The 22,577-nt window shown below is 39.8% G+C and overlaps 1 protein-coding gene across 1 annotated transcript in view; it reads right to left on the bottom strand.

Moving 5' to 3' along the window:
* Positions 1-268: 268 nt before the first annotated feature.
* The window catches only part of LOC143855477 (protein ENHANCED DOWNY MILDEW 2-like), a 50,191-nt gene continuing 27,882 nt past the window's right edge, over positions 269-22,577 (bottom strand). The window contains exons 10-20 of the mRNA XM_077365593.1: positions 22,457-22,549; positions 21,862-22,362; positions 19,920-20,061; positions 19,286-19,387; positions 15,643-15,735; positions 7,252-7,293; positions 4,707-4,817; positions 2,581-2,652; positions 2,382-2,500; positions 2,228-2,291; positions 269-2,093 (exon numbers count right to left, since the gene is read on the bottom strand). Of these exons, the coding sequence (XP_077221708.1) occupies positions 393-2,093; positions 2,228-2,291; positions 2,382-2,500; positions 2,581-2,652; positions 4,707-4,817; positions 7,252-7,293; positions 15,643-15,735; positions 19,286-19,387; positions 19,920-20,061; positions 21,862-22,362; positions 22,457-22,549 (3,040 nt within the window). The 3' untranslated portion in view covers positions 269-392. The remainder of the gene's footprint in view (positions 2,094-2,227; positions 2,292-2,381; positions 2,501-2,580; positions 2,653-4,706; positions 4,818-7,251; positions 7,294-15,642; positions 15,736-19,285; positions 19,388-19,919; positions 20,062-21,861; positions 22,363-22,456; positions 22,550-22,577) is intronic.

A 22,577-nucleotide genomic window follows, 5' to 3' on the forward strand; every position in this document is an offset into this window, starting at 1 on the left:
CGAGTAATTATTCTCCATTGTTGATACTGTTACTGCAACTGATTTTTCTGCATGTTACCACTACTGTGAAAAATGAGATTGTTTTGCAGGGAGCTTTTTTTGAAGAGAAGAACTATTTTAGTAGCCTGCACAAGGAACCAGTTGAAATGAGTGATAAAAAGCAGTGATACAAGTGTTTTATCAAGAGCAGAGAACGCAGTTAAGATTAGAAGTTTTTCAAGGACCATCACAAGAATATCCCAATGGAGCATGGTAACAGTCCCAAAGGTCAGACAGCAAAAATTTTCAGATCATTAACAAAAGTAATCTTGATGAGCATAAGCAAGTAAATGGCGTCTTATTACATTAATTCACTGATAAAGACAAACCCAGATAACTTATTACAGAGTAACTCAGTTAAGCCAGCCAGATGGATTATTGTATGGATATGGAGGCCGTTGAGGGCCCGGTGCAAAGCCCAGTGTGTCAGCATTGTAAGTAGGCGGTGCACCAGGTGCGTTAAAGACGCTGCTTCTCCCCGTCAGCGAGGACATCTCCGGCATGCTATTTCTGCCCGTCATGGAGGACATATCACTGGCAAAGGGACTCGGCCTCACATAGTTCATCTCATCGAGACGAGGGGCATAACGCTGCATTGCCGATGAGTTCAATCTGGATGACTCGGCAGCTGAAACCGAGAGACCAAAGGGAGAAGATAGCGAAGAAGCCCGTTTGCCCAATCCAGAATCCTGGCCCAATTGATATGGGTTCCTTTGAAGCAAATCATCTGAACTTTGCTGACCATACAATCGGAGCTGTAGTCGAATATCGGCCTCCCGCTGCCCAAAATTTTCAAGGTCATCCAAATAAGGCCTCTGAGCATAACTATTGCCAACATTGCTGTCTTTTATGTACCCTGGAAACTGTTCCTGGACTCTCGGAACTCCATAATCAGGAACAATATTACTACTCGTCGACCATCTCTGCGCCCCAATTGGAAACAGGTTGTCCTTGTTCAAAGTATACCTTCTAGTTATATCATCAAGATCTCCATCAGCAATACTTGTCAGTGATCCTCCATATCCTGATCCAAATTCTGAACCAGACCCTGAAGTGCCTAGTCGGAAATGATGGAAGCTATTCTCACTACTTACTCTTTCTGAAGGATGGATAAATGGTTCGGAAGGATGCGTAAATGGTTCAGATGAGACACCTAATAAGCTTCTAGGAACCGTTCTATTTGGTGACGAACTCATCCTCAGAGGTGTTCCCTTCTCTTGGGACCTGACGTTGTCATGTTTGTCCTCTGGAGTCACAGTCCTATGCCTTTTTTGTTTCTGTTGGGAACTGACGCTGTCCTGTTTGTCCTCAGGAGTCGCAGTCCTGCGCCTTGTTCCCTTCTCTTGGGACCTGACGTTGTCCTGTTTGTCATCTGGAGTCGCAGTCCTTCGACTTATTTGTTTCTCTTGGGAACTGACATTGTCCTGTTTGTCCTCTGGAGTAGCAGTCCTACGCCTTGTTCCCTTCTCTTGGGATCTGACGTTGTCCTGTTTGTCATCTAGAGTCGCAGTCCTTCGACTTATTTGTTTCTCTTGGGACCTGACGTTGTCCTGTTTGTCCTCTGGAGTGGCAGTCCTGAGCCTTGATTGTTTTGCTTTATGTTCCCTCTCCTTCGGACTTTCACGGGCTCTTTTCTTCCTGTTTTCATGATTCTCATGAGCATCTCTGTCACCATCCTCTTCATGGGTACTCCGCCCAAGTCGGCTATCTTGTTTTGGTGGAAGAATTTCCTTCTTTTGTTCAGGAACGAGACTTCTCGGTTCTTCCAATTCTTTTACTTGATCATTTTGTTTGGACACATCATATAATACGTTGGACATTTGATCATTTAAATCACCATATTCCTCATGTTGATCTGAAACCCGTGTTTCGTTTTTATTTGCATCATAACCAGACTCTTCCTGCACCTCAGACATGTGTCCCCGCTGGATAGCTATGGCCTTGTGCCTCGAGGTCCAGTCAGAGCGGCTCCAAAGATAGAGAAAGGGTGGTTTATTGTTCCATTGCTCGATTTGCTTGTCATCCACGTCAACGGAACCGGGCAAGTAAAATGACTGAACAGAAGAGAAAGGTGTTAGCCACCAGCCGAAGGTCATTCAAAAGTAGTTTGTAATATCAGTAAGAATGAAATGGACATGCGCTAGGGTTTTTTTATTTTTATGGCAAGGACATGATTTAGTTTTCATACCTTTCCTGCGAGTTTTTTACCATCCTCCCAAATTAGATCATACGTAGCTTTTTTCTCATCTAGTCTGGTAAAGGGCCATGCAAATGAATGAGAAAGAGGAATATGCAAAAATAAATGAAAATGAGATGGAGAAAGTGATGGTCAGAAATATTACCTCTCTGTTTCCTGTGGAACAATAAGAATGAGAAGCTTGGGCTTGAATTCAAGAGCCTTGTCAATGAACTTGTTTGCAAGAGAAGCTTTGACCCCAAACGGAGGATTAAGGCCCATGATCTAATCAGAAGCGATGAGAATAAGTTACAGGATATAATGAGCTCGAAAAGAATAAAATAGAAGAAAGAATATGGTCATACCAATTGTGACCCAGTAGGTAATTCTGTTGGGCGCACAGTCATCCAATCTCTCTTCTCAAAATTAAAATCGAACTGCAGAAAGGCATTTATAAGTATCCCAAAAATTAATAAATAGCTAAACAAAATGCTTCAAAATTCATCAATTCATTATGATGTCATAAAAATTATTGACCCATAACATGCAAATTTGTTACTCCCAACCATCACTGATCTACCTTAAGAATCAAGACAAATGAACAGAAAACCTTAGGATTGTCCATTCCCTTCAACAGTAAGAAACCAAACAAAACAAAGAACAGAAGACAAAATCAATGCCCACTCCCAGCTCGTCAATTCAAATGCAATATATAAAGAGCAAACCAAGTAGCAAATAATATAATTACATGTGTAATTACTTTGAATAACTTTTCCTGTTCACTGCATTTTCAGAAGTTAATTAAGCACACATCATTTTCTTAATGTTCTTCATTTCAAGTCACAAAAGAACATAACTGGAAATATTTAAAAGCCACTTTACTGAAATCAATCAAAAAGCTCTCATGGAACTTTCATAGACAGGAATAATAGCTCCATTTAGTGACAAATTATATTTATACCATGAAGATTTACATTGGGGACCAGAGGTCCGGCATTGCATTTACATAGTATTATGGCAAGGAGCATGCTCCTGAGCCCTCAAAAGAACCAAGTAAAAAGTAATCATAAGTACATCAAGATAAAGTATAGCTCATCCAACCTGTCAACTCCCACCACTCCTTACAAAACTACAGACCCCATGGCAACCCCAACCGAAAGACATTTCCCAGCCTCCTTCCCAATCAACCAAAAAGAACTTTTCTTCTCTCCAAATCGCCTAGGGACAAGTACATGTACAAAAGGGGATATCACCCAAAACGAAAGACTGGAATCTCTCAAGCTAAGAGGAATCAGAATCAATACAACTACTCCACTGCTTGGAGTAGTGCCTAAGATAACCAGGCCTAAGAAATTGAAGCTTTACTGAAGATCTTCATCATTTCATCCACTCACTTACTTCCTCATAAATACTCATCGAGACGAACTTAATCAAGGCAGAACAACTCCTGAAGAAGGGAATCAAAGACTCTCAAATCTATCATAAACCTCCCATGCTAACATTCCTCCTACGGTCTCTTTCGAGAGTTTTAAAAGGCCTCCTTTAAACTACCAAACAATCAACACAAAAGTCTTCTTGCCTTTAATCTGAAACTCACGGCAGAAGGTTATGAAGAGCCTGAATTGGAAAAGAACTTAATGCCGAAGCCCCCTCCCCAATCTTCTTTTCAGCCTCTTCTGCTCTCACCTCTTTTTCTTCCTTGTCTCTTACCGCCATTGCTAGAAACATGTTTTTGGTGGCCCCCAAATCTTCATCATATTCAATGCCAAAAACATCCCCCATTGTTAGCTCCATTTGAGCACCCTAAATTATCATTCTTTTTGCAGCTCAATTAGCCAAATCTCATTAACTAACAAGGTAAAGCCACATTATCGAAATCAATCAAAAAGCACTCTTGGAACTTTCATAGATAGGAAGATTTGAGCACCCAAAATTATCATTCACCAAACTATTAACACATCTTCTAACATGTTCAGAAATATATTAGGGTATTAGAGTATATATGAACATTGACTAAAAAATCACGTAAATAACACAACTATTGTAAATATCATCATCGAACACTAGCGTTGAACAACTTTTAATTCATCCTGATGTAGCACCCAAACTCTTCCACCTAAACTGTATTTGTCTAATTTCTTTTGGAAGAAAGATCTCCATCTGCTAACAATTCCTAAGCACCATAATTACCATTAATGACCCGAGACAATTCGACTTAATTTATCCCTAGCCACTTCACAGAACAACGCTTCACGCATCCTAAAATTGAGTTTCACATATTCTTTTAGTTAATGTATTAACTGCTAGACAAATTTTCAAGTATCAGTGTGGATAAATCCCCTCTAACACTTCAATATATTTGTAACCATTCTTTCTTTCTTTTCTTTTTTAAAAGTAACAATTTTATTAATAATCAGGGTGGGCACAAGATGTCCCACTCCAAGTACAAACCTGTAAGATGAAAGATAATTTCTTGGAAAGTGAAAGTTACCTTCGGTTGAATAAGATCATAATTTTTGAAGAAGCACTTTTTGCCAGTTTCATCGAGCTTTTCTTTCATTATGCGACTGAAATCATTAGCGCCGCAGCAGAAGTCAACTATCTGGTAAAACAAAACCTCTAGCACTCAGAAATCGGTTACAAAGGAGAGTAGTAATATAATACTAATAATAATAAATGATCCTCAATAGCGTATATGAAATCCATGAATTCTCATCTAAATCCAAACCCTTAAACACCTTCTCACTTTCTTAATAATATATAAAAGAAGGGAAATGATATCAGCACTGCCATTTTTTTATATTTCCAGGGAAGCTTCTTGTCTTCTAGGATTTAAACTTTAAAGGGCTGCCAAGAGGTTATTACAGTTCCCAGAAAGCTTTGAAAAGCCAATTAAAATAGAAAAGACAAGCTAGGACCACGGGAATATCAAAAGATGACAGTGCTGATATCATTACCCTAAAAGAAGTAGGAAGAGGGTTTACATTGCGAGACTATGTTTTAGAATATAATTCAAATGCCAACTAGATATACATATGTTCAATAGAAGAATCAATATACGAACCATCAATAGTAATGCAGAAAATAAACAAGATAATAAATAAAGGCAACAGGTAAGAAAACACTTGAGTTGGCTGCTTGAAGAATGGACAACTTAGTCAGATATGGGAAGGAGAAGAACGCCCTATGGCACAAGATCATTGGGGACAAATATGGGAGGGAATGGGGGGATTGGGAGAGTAGAGACCCACAGGTAGGAAAAGGTCCGGGAGCATGGAAGTCAATTTGTTCATTTAGACCCTTGTATAACCCCCTAGTTAGATATAGTGTGGGGAGAAGCGAGGGTACAAGATTTTGGGTAGACCCATGGTTAGGAGAGTCGTGTCTGTACCATGCTTTTCCGAACCTATACCTCTTAGCAACCAATAGATGGGCAAGAGTTTCTGACTACCTTTCAAGGGGAAAGGATGATAGGGTGTTTTGGGATATTAGACTTAGGCATAACCTTAAAGATGAGGAGATCTCTAGTTTCTCCTCTCTTCTTGAGTCCCTGCATTCTTATTATTTTCCCCCCAACTTACAGGATGAGAGAGTGTGGATCCCTGATCCCAAAGGGTTATTTTCTGTTCGCTCCTTTTACAGGTTGAATGCAAGCAATGGAAGACCTACTTGGCGTGCGAATATTTGTAAGTACTTAGCCCCTCCAAGAATCACAGCCTTTGCATGGTCCGTGGTTAGTCGGAAGATCAACACTTGTGACCGGCTTAAGAAAAGGAAATTTCACATTGTAAGTAGATGTATTCTGTGCAAAAATGAGTCGTCGTAAGATCACATTATGGTGCATTGTCCGTTCTCATACCAGCTGTGGCAGGCAATGATTAATTGTTTTGGTCTCTCTTGAACTTTCCAAAGATCGATTAGCAAGATCCTTTCCAATTGGAGTGCTGGCCCTTTTGGAGAAACTGGACAAGCTTTATGAAAGGCACATTTGGAAGGAATCGAGGAGTTCCATACGCTATCACTTGGCACATTTGGAAGGAAAGGAATAATCGAATTTTCAAGGACAAGAAGAAAAGTTGGGGAAGGATTCTTCTGGATATAAAATTTGATATAATATTTTGGAGGCGAAAGGACTCGGCAGGAACAGTTATCAAGTGGGTGACTTCTTGAGAGAATGGCAAACAATTGCACGAAAGAATAGACCAAGGTTATCTGTCTCTCCTAAATGGCAGCCACCTCAGATTGGATATTTCAAATTAAACTTGACGGGAGCTCAAAAGGCAAGCCGAGAGTGGCCGGGATAGGTGGAATCATTCGAGATTCAAATGGTAGGACAATAATGTCGTATGCTGTACCTGCCGGAATTTGTGACTCAAATGAAGCTGAAGCTGAAGCTAAAGCACTATTATGGGGCTGGAAATAGTGTGTGGATGCTTGCCTTGGCCCTCTAACGATTGAAGGAGACTCTTCCAATGTAATCACATGGGCATCGAAGGAGTCTGTTGGGCCATGGAGGATAGCCCATATCATTGTGGAAATTCGGGATCTCATTCGTATTGCTGCCCCAGCCAACCCCAACTAGTTTGGGACAAAGGCTTAGTTGAGTTGTATTCGTACTGCTACCCCACAATCTTTCATAGAAGGAGATCATCTAATGAAGCAGCGGATGCATTGGCAAAAAAGGGTGTGGATATGGTGGAAATGCAGCGTGAATGAGTTTTCATTGGCATAAGGCTTGCTACTTGATGGTGTTTAATCCACGTGCTTGATCTATACTAGTCCTTGTGGGTTTAAGGTGTGGTTAGCATTAAATTGCTTTTTATTGGAATAGGTTGTAATGATTACTGTGTATGGCGGGATGCCTTGTCCCCCTTGATGTATCTCTTTTGGTCATTCTAATAAAGTTACTGTTACCTTTAAAAAAAAAATTGGACAACTTAGATTTAATTTTCCATCAAGAATAACAAGAAATTTAAATATAAAGAAAAATTTAAGCACAAGTTAAAAAAATAAAGTAAGAACAATCTAGTTCTTACCATGTCATCATTTTGTGCATACCAATGGAGTCTGTCAACAATCTGCACATTATAACTCAATTCAATTAGCGTTCCTCAATCTTTATGTTAATAATTTTAAGGTAAAAGCCGCAGAATTTGAAGAACAAAGCAAGGTTAGTTAAATTAATATCAATACATAATTAAAGTCTACATTCACTGGTGGCACAATGGAGTAAGAAATGTGCAAATATAGCCACAAAATGAATATACAGATGCAAGGATGTTAAGGGCATGATTGGTTTTTTTCCGTGTGTGTGTGCGCGTGAGGTTTTTTGTGTGCGGTGGTGGTGGGAAGGTTGTGTGGCGGGTGCCGGGGCGGGGGGAGGGGGGGGGTGTTCACAAATCAGTCTAATGCTGCAAATTTTGCTACATTGGTCTCTCTGACTCTGTCTTCATCTACAAAGTTCGACAAAATACGTGTTTTGAACAGTAGTAACTTTGAATGCTTGTAAACAATCCCATGTCTTGTGCATATGGATTGGGACCTACTGAATTACAAACCTGAAACAGTAAGAAATTTAGACTGAACTATCCTATGTTATTACTACACTTGACGATAGAACAATTTCATCATACATGAATGAATGATGTCTTCTTTACAGATGCTTGTGAATCATCTTTCATGGATTTACCGCTAGCTTTAATGGGCAATCCAATGGATGGTTTTCAGATTCAATATTGATGTGATCTATTATAAGGATTATTATTTCATGGACAGATTTAGTTTTTCTTATTTTATTTAGGCTTTAGTGTTTCATTCGTTTTTAATCAATCCTAGATGTGAGGAATTTCCACATCAATCCTATGGTCGACTTTATTTGCTTAATTAACTATGGTCCACTACCCTAAACTCAAGTCCAAGCCAACTTAAAGAGACTTGTAACCCTATTGGTCCTCTATCATGGCCCACCACTTAAACCTCCTACCCCTTTCTTAGATCCCATTGGCTACCCCTATAACCCACCACTTAAAACCCTCCCTCTTTGTTATCATACTGGCCAACTCCATCACTCATGACTTAAGCCCAAACCTCCAACCTATAGAAAATCTTAAACCTCATACCTAAACCTGATTTGGATTGACGGAAAAGAACAACACCCACTCCCCCCCTCCTCTCTATTTCTTCGTCTCATCGTCCCCTTTCTTTCTTCCCTCCTCCACTTCCTCCTTTCCCATCTCTCGCCCTCTTCCTCATCATCTCTTTCTACTTCTCCCAATTTCCCTCACCCTCACAGTTGTGTGAACAGCCGCCAACCACTCGCCTCCTTTTATTCCTCTTCTCCATCTCTTTTTCTTTCTTTCTATTCTCCTTTTCCTCTTCAACCTCACCACCTATGTCACAAATATCTCCGATATTTTCAAAATATAGGGTTTTTATATCGCGATTTTGATAAAACGACAAAATCCCGAACTAATCCCGAGATTTTAAAAATATAGCGATATTTTCATTTTTATCATAAAATATCCCGATAATATTGCGATATTATCCCGATATTTTTATTTTATATTTTTTCTTAAATTTAATATTTTTTAAATTTTTTAAATAATTTTTATTTTACCGTTTTTTCCCGATATAAACCCGAAAAAATTAATAAAAATTAATATATCCCGAGATTTTCCCTCGCCAAGAAATTCCCGAGAACGACATTTGTGACATAGCTCACCACCAAGTAGACCTGCAGCCATTTCTCTCACCCATTTTTTTACCCTCACGGTGAGGGAGCATCAGCCCTCTCTCTTCTCCGCCCCTTCTTTCTTTCTCTTTTCTCTCTCCGCTCTTTAATGGAGCAAAAATCCTCCTTGTTCCCCTTTGTTTCCTTTTCTCTTTCTATATCTCGTTTGGCAAGCATCATCCCCACCTTTTCTCAGTCTAGCTCTCTTCTCTGTCCTCCCCCTCGAACCTTCCCCTTTGTTTCTTCCAACATAGCCTAACCTTTCCCTTCGCCAATTAGTCCCTTTACGGTTTATCTTCAACATTCCCTAACTTTTCACCTTTATTACCCTACTCTGATCTTGTTAATGACCAAAATTCTGAGTACCACCCATAGACATTGTTGAATTGTCGTTAGGTTCTCATATATATCTGGAATCTATAACAGCAATGACTGGGACCTGATTTCTTTTATTCATTAGTTAGCTGATATCTTTTTGGGGATTATTGTACGGAACGTGTTTGGCATTGATTAATTTCTTTTGATAAATTTCTTTGAACACCCAGCTGAATCTGATTATCATGCTTTGTTTAATCTGATTTGGGAATGAGTGTTACTGTTTTGTTTAATTAAATCCCAATTTTTGCCCCGAATTCCAAGAAATCAAGCCTGTGAACCAAGGGTTTGCACCAAGCATTTACCATTTGCACAGATTTTTTTTTCCTACACTTATTGCACCCTCCACTTTATGGATGAGAATATGAGTTTTATATCATGGTTTTATGATTGGAATCTCCATTAAATTGTGTCTGTTATGTCCATCATTTTATTGGTTGAAAATTTTTTACTTTTTCTTGGACTGGTCCACTACAGACGTCCACCGCCAGACTTTTTGGTAAATGAAATGTGAGATCTTGAGAATTGGTCTCTAACCTGAGTTCGTACAATTTGCCAACTTATCTAACTTCAGCTCCCAACAGCTTTGTAGAGTTTCTAATTCAGATGGTTCTGAAATTAGAAACCTTGATTTCAAACCATTTCTTTTCCGAGAAAAGATGAGGGAAGAGGATTGCCAATGCCCTAATTGTCGCTATCATAACTTTGCATGGCGGTTTAGTTGCAGAAGATGCTTACAGGCTAGATTGACTTCCTCCCCTTCTCCTCTTTGGGGTGAGGTAGGAGTAACTCGAGGGAGACCCAAACATGTCCAAGATAAAAGGTTTGGGGCATGGTTTTGCTCTCCTTGTCAATCTATAAATGGCGGGTTGAATGTTGATGGTGTCATTCGACCAGATCATCATTAAAATGGGCTCCTCGATCTCCTTAGGCACAATCTAAGGATGATGAAGATAGTCTGTGGCCTGATTCGAGTACAATTTATCGCAGTAGAAACTCCACGATTCCAATTTTATCTATTTCAGGGCAGTAAATAGATGTGTGATTAAGTTCTCTCAAATCTTGCTTGGTCGGAAAAAAGAAAAACCATAAGGAGTCTTTGCAGGAGTTGTGGAAATGGGCACAAGTGTCCTGGGAACTCCCATCGTTACATTGCCCTTCTTTACTTGCGAAGGATGAAGTTCTTTTCATGTTTGAATTAGAATCGCAGGCTTCACAGATCATTGCTAAGGGACATGTGACCTTGGATAACCATCTGCTCTCCCCCTCACCATGGACAAAGGAATTTATTCAATGAGAGGAGGAGCTTTGGATTCGTTTTTATGGCATCCCTTTGCATGCATGGGCTGTTTCCATGGTGGAGGCTTTAGGGGGCCTCTTTGGCAAGGTTGTAGAAACCAAGATGGAGGGCGACCATCAGAATTGTATGAGCTTTATCTCGGCTAAGATTCTAGCCCCTCGATGGCTCTTCCCTAACTCTGGTGTAAAGCTCAAAATCTTTGACCATGTCTATCCCATTGGGGTTGAGCTCTCGAAAGAATCCCCTGAATCTACCGTCCAGGAATTAGGTTCCTCCTTAGCGGCGGATCAACTTCCGGCGACCACAAGGCTACTACCAGGTGAACCGTTGGGCCCCATTGGGAATTCAAATTCAAATTCAAAGTTCTATGCTAAGAGGCTTGAGATGGAGCCGTTAGCCATTCCAGAAAAAGGCATGGTGGGCTCTGAACAGAGGCATGAAGATTTTCTGGGATTGTTGGTAAATCCCAAGAAACCTACCCCTCACATCAGACAGAAGTTTGTTCCACATGTCAGGAAGAATTTCGTCAATCGCGCCCCTGGCGGTTTCCCAACCTTCCCAGTCAAGGATTTAAGTTCCCAAGATCAATTAATTATGAATAAGATAAGCTCTATCTTGGATTCCAAACCGGGTGTAGAGAAAAAATTTAGCAGATTGTTTAGACTCTTAAAGTTCTATTCTCGGCCTCCTAAATTTGGCCCTACCTATAGCTAAATCTATAGCTGGGGTTCTCGGGGTTGGAAAAGGCCTGACAATTAAAAGTAGCTGGATGTTCTGATTTTTATATTTATTGGTTGCTAGGGAGGCGTATTGTCAAACCCATAGCCCTCCTCCCTAGGAGTGGAGGTTCCAAGGCTCTATACTCACTTTGCTATTAAAAGGCCCTCTTCATCTAATTTTGAATATAGGATCCTTAACAAAGTAGGAATGGCTTTCCTTAAGGAACCGAGAAGGCCAGCTTCCCTAACTCGTTAGCTCTCCCTCTCTATTTTGTTCTGGGACTTCACCAGGAACTTGGGGATCGGATTTTGTATTGGAAGGAGACCAAAAGTCTCCACATTAAGGCGGTGGGCTGCCATATGGTGGAGGAAGGTTTGGCGATCAGCGACCCTTTGGAAGTCCTAATCCCGTTTTTTGGGGTTGTATATCTGCTAGAGACCCAGACTAAGCATAGAATGATTGAGTCTCTTCGGGCTTTGATGGCTTGCATAGATCACAAAACTAAATGACTATCTAAATGGTGATGACAAGTCTGTTTTGGAGAAAGCCTCGGATGGAGGCCTTGGGATAGTGCTATGGAGTTTTGGGGGAGTGATGAAGCCTTTGGCAGGAGGACAGTGCATGGACGGGTGGTCCTCACTGTAGCAGATGAATTAGTAGATCTTCTTCTTTGGTTTTAACTGGTCTAAGAGTATGCTCCTGGCCATCCTTAATTGATTCTATGTTTTGCAAGTTGGGACCGCTGGTCCCCAATGTATTTTCCATAGTATCAATAAAATTGTCAATTTAAATTAAAAAAACCATTTCTTTTACTAACCTGTAATGTTAACTAGCAGGTTTTGGTACACAGACAAAAAAGGTTCTATTTGCTCCAGAATGGACCTCTGAGCAGCTTTTTGAATTTTTAGAACCCGTTTTAATATGAACGGAAATCCATTGGCATGCTGAATCATGAACTTTGAAAGGTGCTTTGGATCACGAGAAGATTGAATGAAGAGGACAGCGAGTGGGATTGAATGAAGAGGAAAAAGCCCGATAAAGGCTTGGAAAAAGCATGTCCCAAAGCGAGACCGGTCGTAAGCCCTTCAGAGAGGTCATTAAAAGGTCAAAACCCAATGCCCGAGGTGGTGAGAAGGAAAAGTACAATGACAAAAAAAAGAAAAAAAAAAGAACAAAAAAAAGATAGTAGTCCACCATACAGTGCACTCTCAATGTGATAAGTAATCTAATAACAAAATCGCTTCTCTACGAACACTTGATTGCATGTCAAATCTGTGTCATGGCCCTCCATAGTATCCTGGATCTACTCTATGGCATCTGTGAATCACCATGGAAAGCTAACCTCGTCTCTCGCCCATCTGACCACAATGAGGGATTCTCCTTTAATGATAAAGTGTGGCAATTGAAGTTGAGCCTGAGTAGCAAATTGAATCCCATTAAGTGCTTGAACCTGTCTCGTTAGCAACCTTTCTCCAATTGGGCCCAAATAAGCCCAAAGTACCTCTCTATCAGCATTTCTAACAAGCCCTCCAATTCTTGTCAGGCGTAAATTGTCAATACTAGAGCCATCAGTACCTCTCTATCAGCATTTCTCACAAGCCCTCCAATTCTTGTCAGGCCTAAATTGTCAATATTAGAGCGAATTGTGAAAGGATGTCAGCAAAATTTTGCTAACGGTAGAAAGGATTGATGCCCACTGAAAAACTATCAACTCGCCTACGAATATTGAGCACAACTTTAAAAACTCCTTAATTCCTTTTCTTCCACCATACAAGCCAAATAGCAGAAACTAGGAATATGCTCCAAAGAGTCCGTCTCTAGGGGCCAAGAGGCAAAACTCTACAACTAAAAATGAAGTCAAAATGATTAGTAGCATGACTAGGGAGGACCCAACAAACACGGAAGAGACTAGAGACAAATTACCATAGATTGCGGTTGCATAATGCATAACTGGGTACCTACTAGCAATCGGTTTCATACAGTATAGGGCGTTTATGGCTTGGGCAACCAAGCTTAAAATGATCCGTTGCTACGTAGGTCGTGATGGAGGCGAAATGGGCCTCCTTAATTAAAAGTTAACTGGTCTAAAATCATAAACAACTCCACTTTCCGTCACTGGGGAATGCCGTAGGTAATATTGTTTGTAATAAGTTTTGTTTGTAGCGAAGCAAATTAATGATTCAGTATAAACAAATTAATGATTTACTCAAATATTGATCATAGTGCTGACACAATTCTATTTAGATGGAGGAGGTATAGTTTCTATTGTCCGTGTCCAATTATTTGTCTGTCGCCTTGTGCATCGCACAGGGTCATTTACTAGTACTTATGAGTTGCATACTTGCATGTGAAATATAGTGTACGTAACATTACTTTATTTCGAGCGAAATTTTGAAATTTCGGTCGAAATTTCGTTTCCCCAAAATTTCGGTCCGAAATTTAAGGGATATCACCAAAAAAATCTGGAAAAAATCTGGATTTTATTGATTATTTAATATTTTCCCGAAATTTCGATTTCGGTCGAAATTTTGTACAAGATAAAATATTACTTAATTTGATTTCGCTGGATTTTGTCCGAAATTTCAGCTTCGGTCCTCCGAAACTCATTCCGAAACCGAAATTTGAAACCATGGTCAAGTCTTAAACCACAACACCATTGAACCATTGTTTGTATCCTTCCAAATGATCCATAATGTTGAAGGAAAGAGTATTTTCCACAAACATTCAAGACTCTTATTGCCCATCGGTTTACTCCAGCAGGGCCAAAGAGAATTGACCAACAAAAACAGACATGTCAAGGCCAAAGAAAATTGACCAACAAAAAACAGACATGTCAGAACGTAGATTAAAGAAGTTGAAAAAATGACTCCTAATCCGTTGACCCTTGGGGCAAAAGGAATAAATCTATGACTTATCCGATACTTTGAATTTATTGCTGACACACGTGTCCTGCCATGTCCGACACGACACGCGTGTCCACCCGTGTGGACACTCCTTTGGACACTTTTAAATGTACTTGCTATAAGTGCTAGACTTAATGTGGGTGTGTGGACAAATTTTTGTGCCATGTCAAGTGTGACATTCTATTTTATTATCGGATATTGGGTTTAGCTCTTTTATTGTTTACTCTTCTTTTATTATAAACTCTTTTTTAGCTCTTCTTTAACTAATTATTGTTTTTGCATCATCTATACTTTCTATTTTAGCCGTGTCCCCGTTTCTATATTTTGGGAGTTCGCTGTGTCCGACACTCCGTGTCCGTGTCGACATGCAACACTCGCGTCCATGTCCACAAAGCATAGGAATAAATAGATGAGCGGGAGACTCCAATGGGAAGCCATAAAACACGCAATTGCGGGAATCATAGAAATGCCTCTTGACCATCTGGATTTTACCATAAATAACACACCATAAAAATAAAAATAAAAAAAATGCCGTGGCTTTGGGAGAAGCAAGGAAGCTCCAGATAGTGGGGAACCTCGGACCATTTGGGAGGACACTCCCCAACAAATAATATAATTTAATGGAGAATAAATCATTATGCTCTAGGAACCAAAGTAGATCATCAACAAAATCAACAAGAGGGAAGTAATGGTCACAGATCATTGCGAGAGCCATCATCCACCCCCTCGCTGAGCTGAAAGGAATTACTGGCCTGGCTTTTTGATAATTGGAGTAAATCACATAAGCTCATAACTCCACTTTGTTGGTGAAAAGCCTCCACCACCACTTAGCCAGAAGCACCACATTTTGGGTTCTAACACTCTAGATACCAAGACCCACTACTCAACTTTGACACACTTGCTCCCACTATATGACTTCCATATATGGAAAAGATAGAAGTTCATAGTAGTGATTTATGGCCCAAGCTTCCCTGTTCAATCAAGTTTCTAGGCCAAGGTTCATAGACTGGGTCATCTTTTTTGTTTTTCTTTCCCTTTACCAAGTAAATTCATAGCAGTTCTGAATTAATTCTGTCAACAAACAACATATGTCAGGCTGGATGATTTACTATACGTAAACAACTTATCATAGCAATGAGCCAACCTTTGAAGTTCTAGATCTACTAGAAATATAGAAGTTACTATTTTTTAATTAATTTTCCAAAATTGAACCTTAAATGCACAGAAAAGCCCTAAATTATGGTAATTACCACTGAGGCATTCATATAAATTAAGAATAAAAAGGTATAATTTAAGTCAACATGCCAAAGAAAGCAAAAAATAGTATACATAATATAGTATTTCACTAGACTTCAGGCAAAGATGAAAGATTCATTGTTTGATATATAAACTCCTGTACCTCCTTAAGTTTGTCCACTTTCGTAAAATGGCGACCAAATGATGTATAGCGCATGCCGTGGATAAAAGGTGAAAGGTAAACTTTGAGCTTGTTCTGCAACATTGGAAAGTGAATATCAGTACAGTACACATAACGAGGTTTTGAGTTCATTCTTTATTACAAGAGATAATGTAAGATTAACTAACGGATGATGACATGTCACAAAATACCAGCATTTGCAGTAACGGAAAGGAAAGGAAACTGTGACACATTATCATGTTCTTCGAGCTTAATCGATTCGCAAAATATAGAACAATCTCATTCATATTGGTTTGCTTGTCTATTATAAAGTCATAGGTCTGAGTATGGTGATTCTAGTTGATTGACCAACGTATGAGCAAGTATTCCTTAAATTTCTCGGTTAAGCAACTACTTCTCGTGCTGAAACTTCTTCGAGCACCAATGTCCCTAAAGGCTAAAGCTTTTCTCTTTTTTTTTCTTTTTTTGAATGGCAGTGTTTGAAGTGTAACTACAACAATTTTGGCTCCCGCGTATCTGCAAAAAATGTTCTGGGCCGAAGAATAACAAAAAGGAAGAGGTGGTTAAATCGTGGGTTCCTAAGGCAGCCCCCAAGGAGAATCATCCACTTAGAGTAGATGAGAAAACCCTTTGATTACTATCCCAATAGACTTGATTAACGACAGGAAGAAGACCCTAAAGAGCTGCTTGATAGGCACCTTGAGAAACAGGTCCCTGCTGGAAGAAGTTTGGACTTGGGCGAGGAGACAATGGGCCCTTCCACTTCTTAGCAAACTGCTTTGTATTAGCCCTTCAATGGTGCTTTTCTGTTTTGAGCCTCAGGGTCAGGCTACATCCATTCTGCGGCAGGGTGGTGACGCTTTGGGAGGATATCTTGTTTCCCTTCAACCGTGGTCTCCAGATATAAATACTGGTGCAAGAGCAGTGAGGCTTAGGTTCTTTAGTATACCACTTCATGCCTGGTCACTTTCCACGGTGGAGGTTTTGGGTCAACACTTTGGACAAGTTTTGGAATCACAGATGTCTGGTAGTCATGACCATTGTCTGGAATTTGCATCTGTCAAGGTATTAACATCAATGTGGAACTGTCTAACATCATTTATAAACCTCATGGTAGATTCCACTGTTTATCCAGAGGCATTTATGTCCTTTAAGGATCGATCGGCGGAGGGGGGTTCCTCCCCTCTGGCCCCTAACTTAGAAGCCTCCGTTGACACATCGCCGGTGGTTGAACTCCCTGTGGAAGGGCCTCTCCCAGTAGTTCCTGGGGGTAAATCTGTCATTTCCATGGTAAAAGAGCCATTTGACAGATCTGCCCCAGCTTTTGAATTATCTTCTTCATCGGGAACGAAAAAACCGTCAGATAAATCAAAAGGGTTAACCCCATCATTGAAAGGGAAATTTGTCAGGCTTGGGAAAGGGGCGTGTCAGCAGCCATTAAAAGCTAAATCTTGTATCAGCTCCAAAAAAGCTTCCAGGAAAGATTACTCTGACTGCCTCAATCTACAGTCGGTATCAGTAGAAAAGGCAGTAAAAATTAAAAACCATTTTTTTAGAAGCAAAAAGAATAAGGGAAGCTCAAGAGTATTGAAAGACAGCATCAGTCATATCAAAGGGTTTCGCGTCAACTCTTCTAGAAAAAGTACCCTGATTCAGAGAGAAAAAGCAGGACAGAAGGGACGAGGCGTGCGTCTCGAAAATCATTAAAGGGGGTCTCTCTCTCTCTTTAAAAGAAGTCTCTTGGGTTGCCAGAGAAAGGAAGAACCAAGTAAGAGTTTCTTAGCCTCCAAGTCTAGCCTTCTCCTGAAAGACTTTGACAAACCTTTCTCTGATATAATGTCGTCTGAATCTGGTCCCTCCTCTAAGAAGAGGAAGGCGGTCTCTTTTGAGGTAGATGACCTTCAATTCCTTAAAGACCTGGAATATGATGAAAAACATGGCGGCAGAAGAGTATCCTACACCAAGGGAAATCTACATAGGGATCTGGAAGAGACAATGGAAACAATTCAAGAAGGACGCTATGGCTAACAAGGATTGTCTTCTGAAAGTCTTGGGGATGACTGACTTTAAAGAGGCTTACGTTCGGATCTATAAACTTCTATTTTTTAAGGAAGCCTTGGAAGAGGTGCGAAGGGCTCGCCGTCAGTGATGGGAAGAGGTCAAGGCAGCGGAGATCGAGGGGTTGGAAAAAATGGTGGCAATCTCAGTAGAAGAAACCCAAGAGTCAAGGGATTCCCTAGACCGGGAAGTCGGTATGGAGGTTCGGGTCCGGATGGGGTTGGAGGTGGAAGAACAAGGAGAGGGTACAAGGTCTGAGGAACTTTTGGAGTCGGGAGAAAGCAATGTTCTTTCTTCTGAGGAACTAGACGAGTTGTTAGCTATAGGAGATGTTTTTGGGATAGGTTTTGATGATGACCTAGAAGCCACTAAGATTCTATTTCGGTCGATGGCAATAAGAGATTTGAATGAAAGAAGGGGGTTTATTCGGAGAAGAAAGTTGGAAAGAAGGGGCCGAGGGTAGTAACCCTAAATGAAAGGCATTCCAGCCCCGGCAGCTAGTTGGTAAAAAGAAAATTTGTATAGATAAAGAGAAGAAGGAAAAAGAAGAGAAAAAATGAAGAATGGCATATAGTGTTGTGAGGAAACAAGGTAGGAACTAGGTGTTTGGGGGTTGATTCATTGAAAGTGTCTTCATTGGTGGGAAGTTGATTCCCCTAGGCTTGACAATCCTCAGTGTCTCTCGTTTAGGGTTGACTCCTTCCTTAGTCTTTTGCCTGATAGTGGTACTGTTTTTTCTAAATTAGTCTGGACGTTTTAGTTGTTAATGTGGATTTTCAAAAATTGGGTTGTAGGTCTGTTGATGGTAAATATTATTGACGATCATCCAAGATAGCTAACGTTTAAATAGCATTGTGAATTACCTGTATATATCTAGAAGTACTCAATCTTCAACAGTTAAGGCTTGAGAGACTCTGTCTTTTGCTTAGGCTTTCCTGTCTGGAAACTCTAGCCTTGCTATATTTTCTCGGAGTTTTACGTTAGATCTAGAGTTTTAGAGCTTCAGAGTGCAAGTTTGGTATTTTTTAGGAGAACCAGTTTATCAGCAGTTTCAGAGGGTATTTGTTAGGCGAACGAGTTTTATCTGCAGTTTCAGAAGGGTACAAATGAAAGATTTTAAAAGAATGCTACGGAAGTTGTAAAGAAGGCATGTTGTTGAAAAGAAGAAAGGAGTAGTCTAGGCTATTGTACTTTGACTTATTTGGGTAAATTTTTGAATTGGTCTCGGGTATGCCCGTGCCAATACTACTCAATATTTTGTATTGCAGGCTGGCACTCCTAGTCCCGAATGCTATCTTAATATTAATGAAATATGTCAACTTTCAAAAAAAAAGCTCCAACTCTAGAGCTAGATTGAGGCTCTCTGGCACATACTACACAGGATGTAGAAAAATATTTAAATGCCAAGATCATTACCTAGAAAGAGAGAATTATGAATATCCAGAGGCGGAAAATCAGCATAATGTGTATGACCAATAGGAATTAAAAGGCAGTCCAAGTTACAAAAGTATGTCTAGTATTTGAAGAAAACAATGTGCTGAGAATTGAGATAAATGAGTATGTATACCTTCCACTTAATCAATTGGTTCAGAATCATGGGTTCACAAACAGCTCTAGCATCCTCAATGCTGTTTCCTTCTTCTAACTTCTGCAAAGCTGTTCGAACAGCCTGCAGATACATAAAAATTAAGATAAACAATAGACCGCACTTAATATTCAAAGGGCGGCCCAGTGCACGAGGCTCCCGCCATTGCGGGATCTGGCGAGGGCTAGGTGTACGCTGCCTTACCCCAGCTTTGCAGAGAGCCTTACCGCACTTAATATTAAAATAAAAAAAATTGACCGCACTTTCCATAAAAAGATAGCATCACCCTATGTCACAAATATCATTCTTGGGAATTTCTAAGCAAAAAACGATAAAAATAAAATTATTTAAAAATTATATAAATATATAAAATTTGAGAAAAAAATATAAAATAAAAATATCATAAAAATATAGGGATAATATCATGATATTATCGCGATATTTTATGATAAAAATGAAAATATTGTATATTTTTAAAATCTAGGGATTATTTCGGGATTTGGTCGTTTTATCAAAATGTCACGACTCACAATAATAACGCGATATTTTGAAAATATTGGAGATATTTGTGACATATGCATCGGCTAGTTTTCAAACTTTTTGATGGATGGTATACCTCAACAGAACCCTCCACCTTTCCTAGTGTAATTGCCTTGTCTATGTTTCTTGAGGATCCATGTGTAGTTGGCATCCTATGCCTTTTCATGACGTCTTCCAGATTCAATGAAGATGAAGATGTTCTCATTAAATCCATTATCCTGCAATGAAAGATAACATTTACAAGATATGGTCAGATTGAAGCTCAAATACATTCATTAAGATTTTTAAAACTAATCATGTTTTGAGACCAAAGAAATGCATCACACCATTGTAAGTATGGGGCTCTTACAGGTCTGGGAACCTAATGACATTTATGGTAAAAAGCCTCTTATGGTTTGGCGAGATATTATGCCCATGAAACACAGTTTCAATCAGTATCCGGTTCAGAGTATACTCAGGGGACAGAATTGGTTTTTGGTACTCCTCATGGTGTGCACCCTCTCCTTTGAAGGACATGTTTCCTGCTCTGTTTTTAGTTGCTTCTGATTAGGAGGCCTTGGTGAAAGATTGCTTTGAGCGAAGGGGTGATAGGGTTATATGGAAACCCCAGGTTTAGAAGAAATTTCTTTGATAGAGAACTCCTTGTGGTGGCTAGTCTGCTAGAGTCTCTAGAAGGTTGTTTCATCCGCCAATCTGGAGGACATTTGGATCTGGGACTACAGGGGTATTTACTGTCAAGTCCTTATACAATCATCTGATACCTGGTTCTCGTTCCCCCATTGAACAAAAGTGTGGAAGATTCAAACTCCTCCAAGGGTTTACATATTCAGTTGGGCTACTTCAAGAAACAGGATTTAAACGATGGATAGTTGGACTACTTTAAGAAACAGGATTCAAACGCTGGACAGTTGGACTGCTTTAAGAAACAGGATTCAAACAGTGGCCTTCCTGAGAGAACAAAATATGATTATAGTGGATCATTGTGCTTTGTGTTTAGCGGCAGGGAAGTCCGTCGACCACATCTTCATCCATTTCAGAGTAGCTCGGGAAGTGTGGAGTGGTATTCTGGCCAGGTTTAGGATTCTTGGGTTTTTCCCTCAAAGATCACTCAGATGCTTGAAAGTTGGTCATTAATTCCTAGGAAGAAGAAAGGGAAAGTTCTCCAGTCTTTATGTCTCTTAGCTACATTATGGTTCCTTTGGAAGGAAAGGAATGCTAGAGCTTTTTATGGTGTTGCCAAATCGCCCTATATCCTTTTCATTCCTGTTTTAGTGCTGCCTATAGCTTGGGCAAGAAGCCTCCCTTTACTTTGTTTTGTCTCCGCATATGACCTTTGGGAAGGCTAGAGGGTAATCTGTTTTAGCAAGGAACATAGGGGCCCAATCTCTCAAGAATGGCAACCCCTTGCAAAAGATATGAGGAAATTGAACTTTGATGGATCTAGCATGGGGAATCCAAGTCCGGGTGGGATTAAAGGGTCCTAAGCGACCAAAGGGGAGATGTTTTATGGGCATTTTCATGGCCAATTGGGATTATTGATGCTAGTGAAGCTGAAATCAGAGCAGTTCATCAAGGTATTATTCGTTTGGAAAAGGAAGTTCTGAATCGAGTGATCGTGGAGGCTGACTCCCTTAATACCATTAGGTGGCTTAGAGGCCCTATTGTTCCTCCGTGGAGGTTTGCACGTTACTTTGGTGAAACCTTTGATAAAACTGAAGGTTCTTCAATAAAGTTCAATCATGTAAAGAGATCGGCTAACAGTGTAGCAGATGGTTTGGCTTGAGCTGGAGTAGATAGAATAGCTTTGGAGTGGTTTGATTTTTTGCCACATTAATTTGGGCTTCTATATTGTACTTGTTCTTTATCTTTACCTATCTTCTGTATTGTATCATGTTGGGTTGACTGGGTCTCCCTTTGTCCCCATTAATAAAATTTTGCTACTATTCAAGAAAGAAAAAAAAACAATGATTAAAGTCACTAAAGCGTCAAAAGATGAACAAGTCAGGAAGGTATCTTACTTCTTTTCTGTTTCACTGTCTACTAAATGTGGTGAAGCGCTTGATTTCTTCAGAACGGAACTTGGTGACAACATCTTTCCAAGTTTACTGTCATGCAAGTCCTTAGACTTAACTATCTCTAACCCTTTTAAACTTGCCGACCTCTCTTCTCTCACAGATGTATTGTTTCCCTTGACACTTCCCTTTAATTTCTTTTTAAAGGCATCAGGTGTTTTTGATTTCTTAGATGGCTCAATTCCTTGTCCAGACAGTGGTTTTCCAGTTCTTTTAGTAGGATCACTCCCCATTACATCTGAAGCCACCTTTTCCAACCTTTTTGATGGCTTCGTAGCAGCCCTTTGTTTGGATGAATCTTCAGAAATTACACTTTTCTTCTTTAACAAAACCTTCCCCTTGCTTGATTGTGAATCCAAAGGACGCACTTTTTTCTTTTCTGCAATACCAGGGAATCTAATGTGGTTTCTTATTGGTGTCCCAATGTCTTCATCAATCTCATGATCCCTGGTCAAAATAAATTGTTTATAAATGATGTGAGAAGTGGAGTAGATATAAAATTAGAAAAAAAAAAAAGTGTGCCAAGAAAATTAACATTTACAGGCAATATATCAAGATACGGTTTGGAATTAAGTCATCCCAAGCCCTTTGTATAATATCTTCATCCTCTGAATCATCTTCAAAAGGGATTTCCCTGATTAAGAAACTCAAATGTTAGCAAA

The sequence above is a fragment of the Tasmannia lanceolata genome, unplaced genomic scaffold (assembly GCF_043159265.1).
Source record: "Tasmannia lanceolata isolate RefF3 unplaced genomic scaffold, GAP_Taslan_0.1 ptg000003l, whole genome shotgun sequence".
In the NCBI taxonomy this organism is placed as follows: Eukaryota; Viridiplantae; Streptophyta; class Magnoliopsida; order Canellales; family Winteraceae; genus Tasmannia; species Tasmannia lanceolata.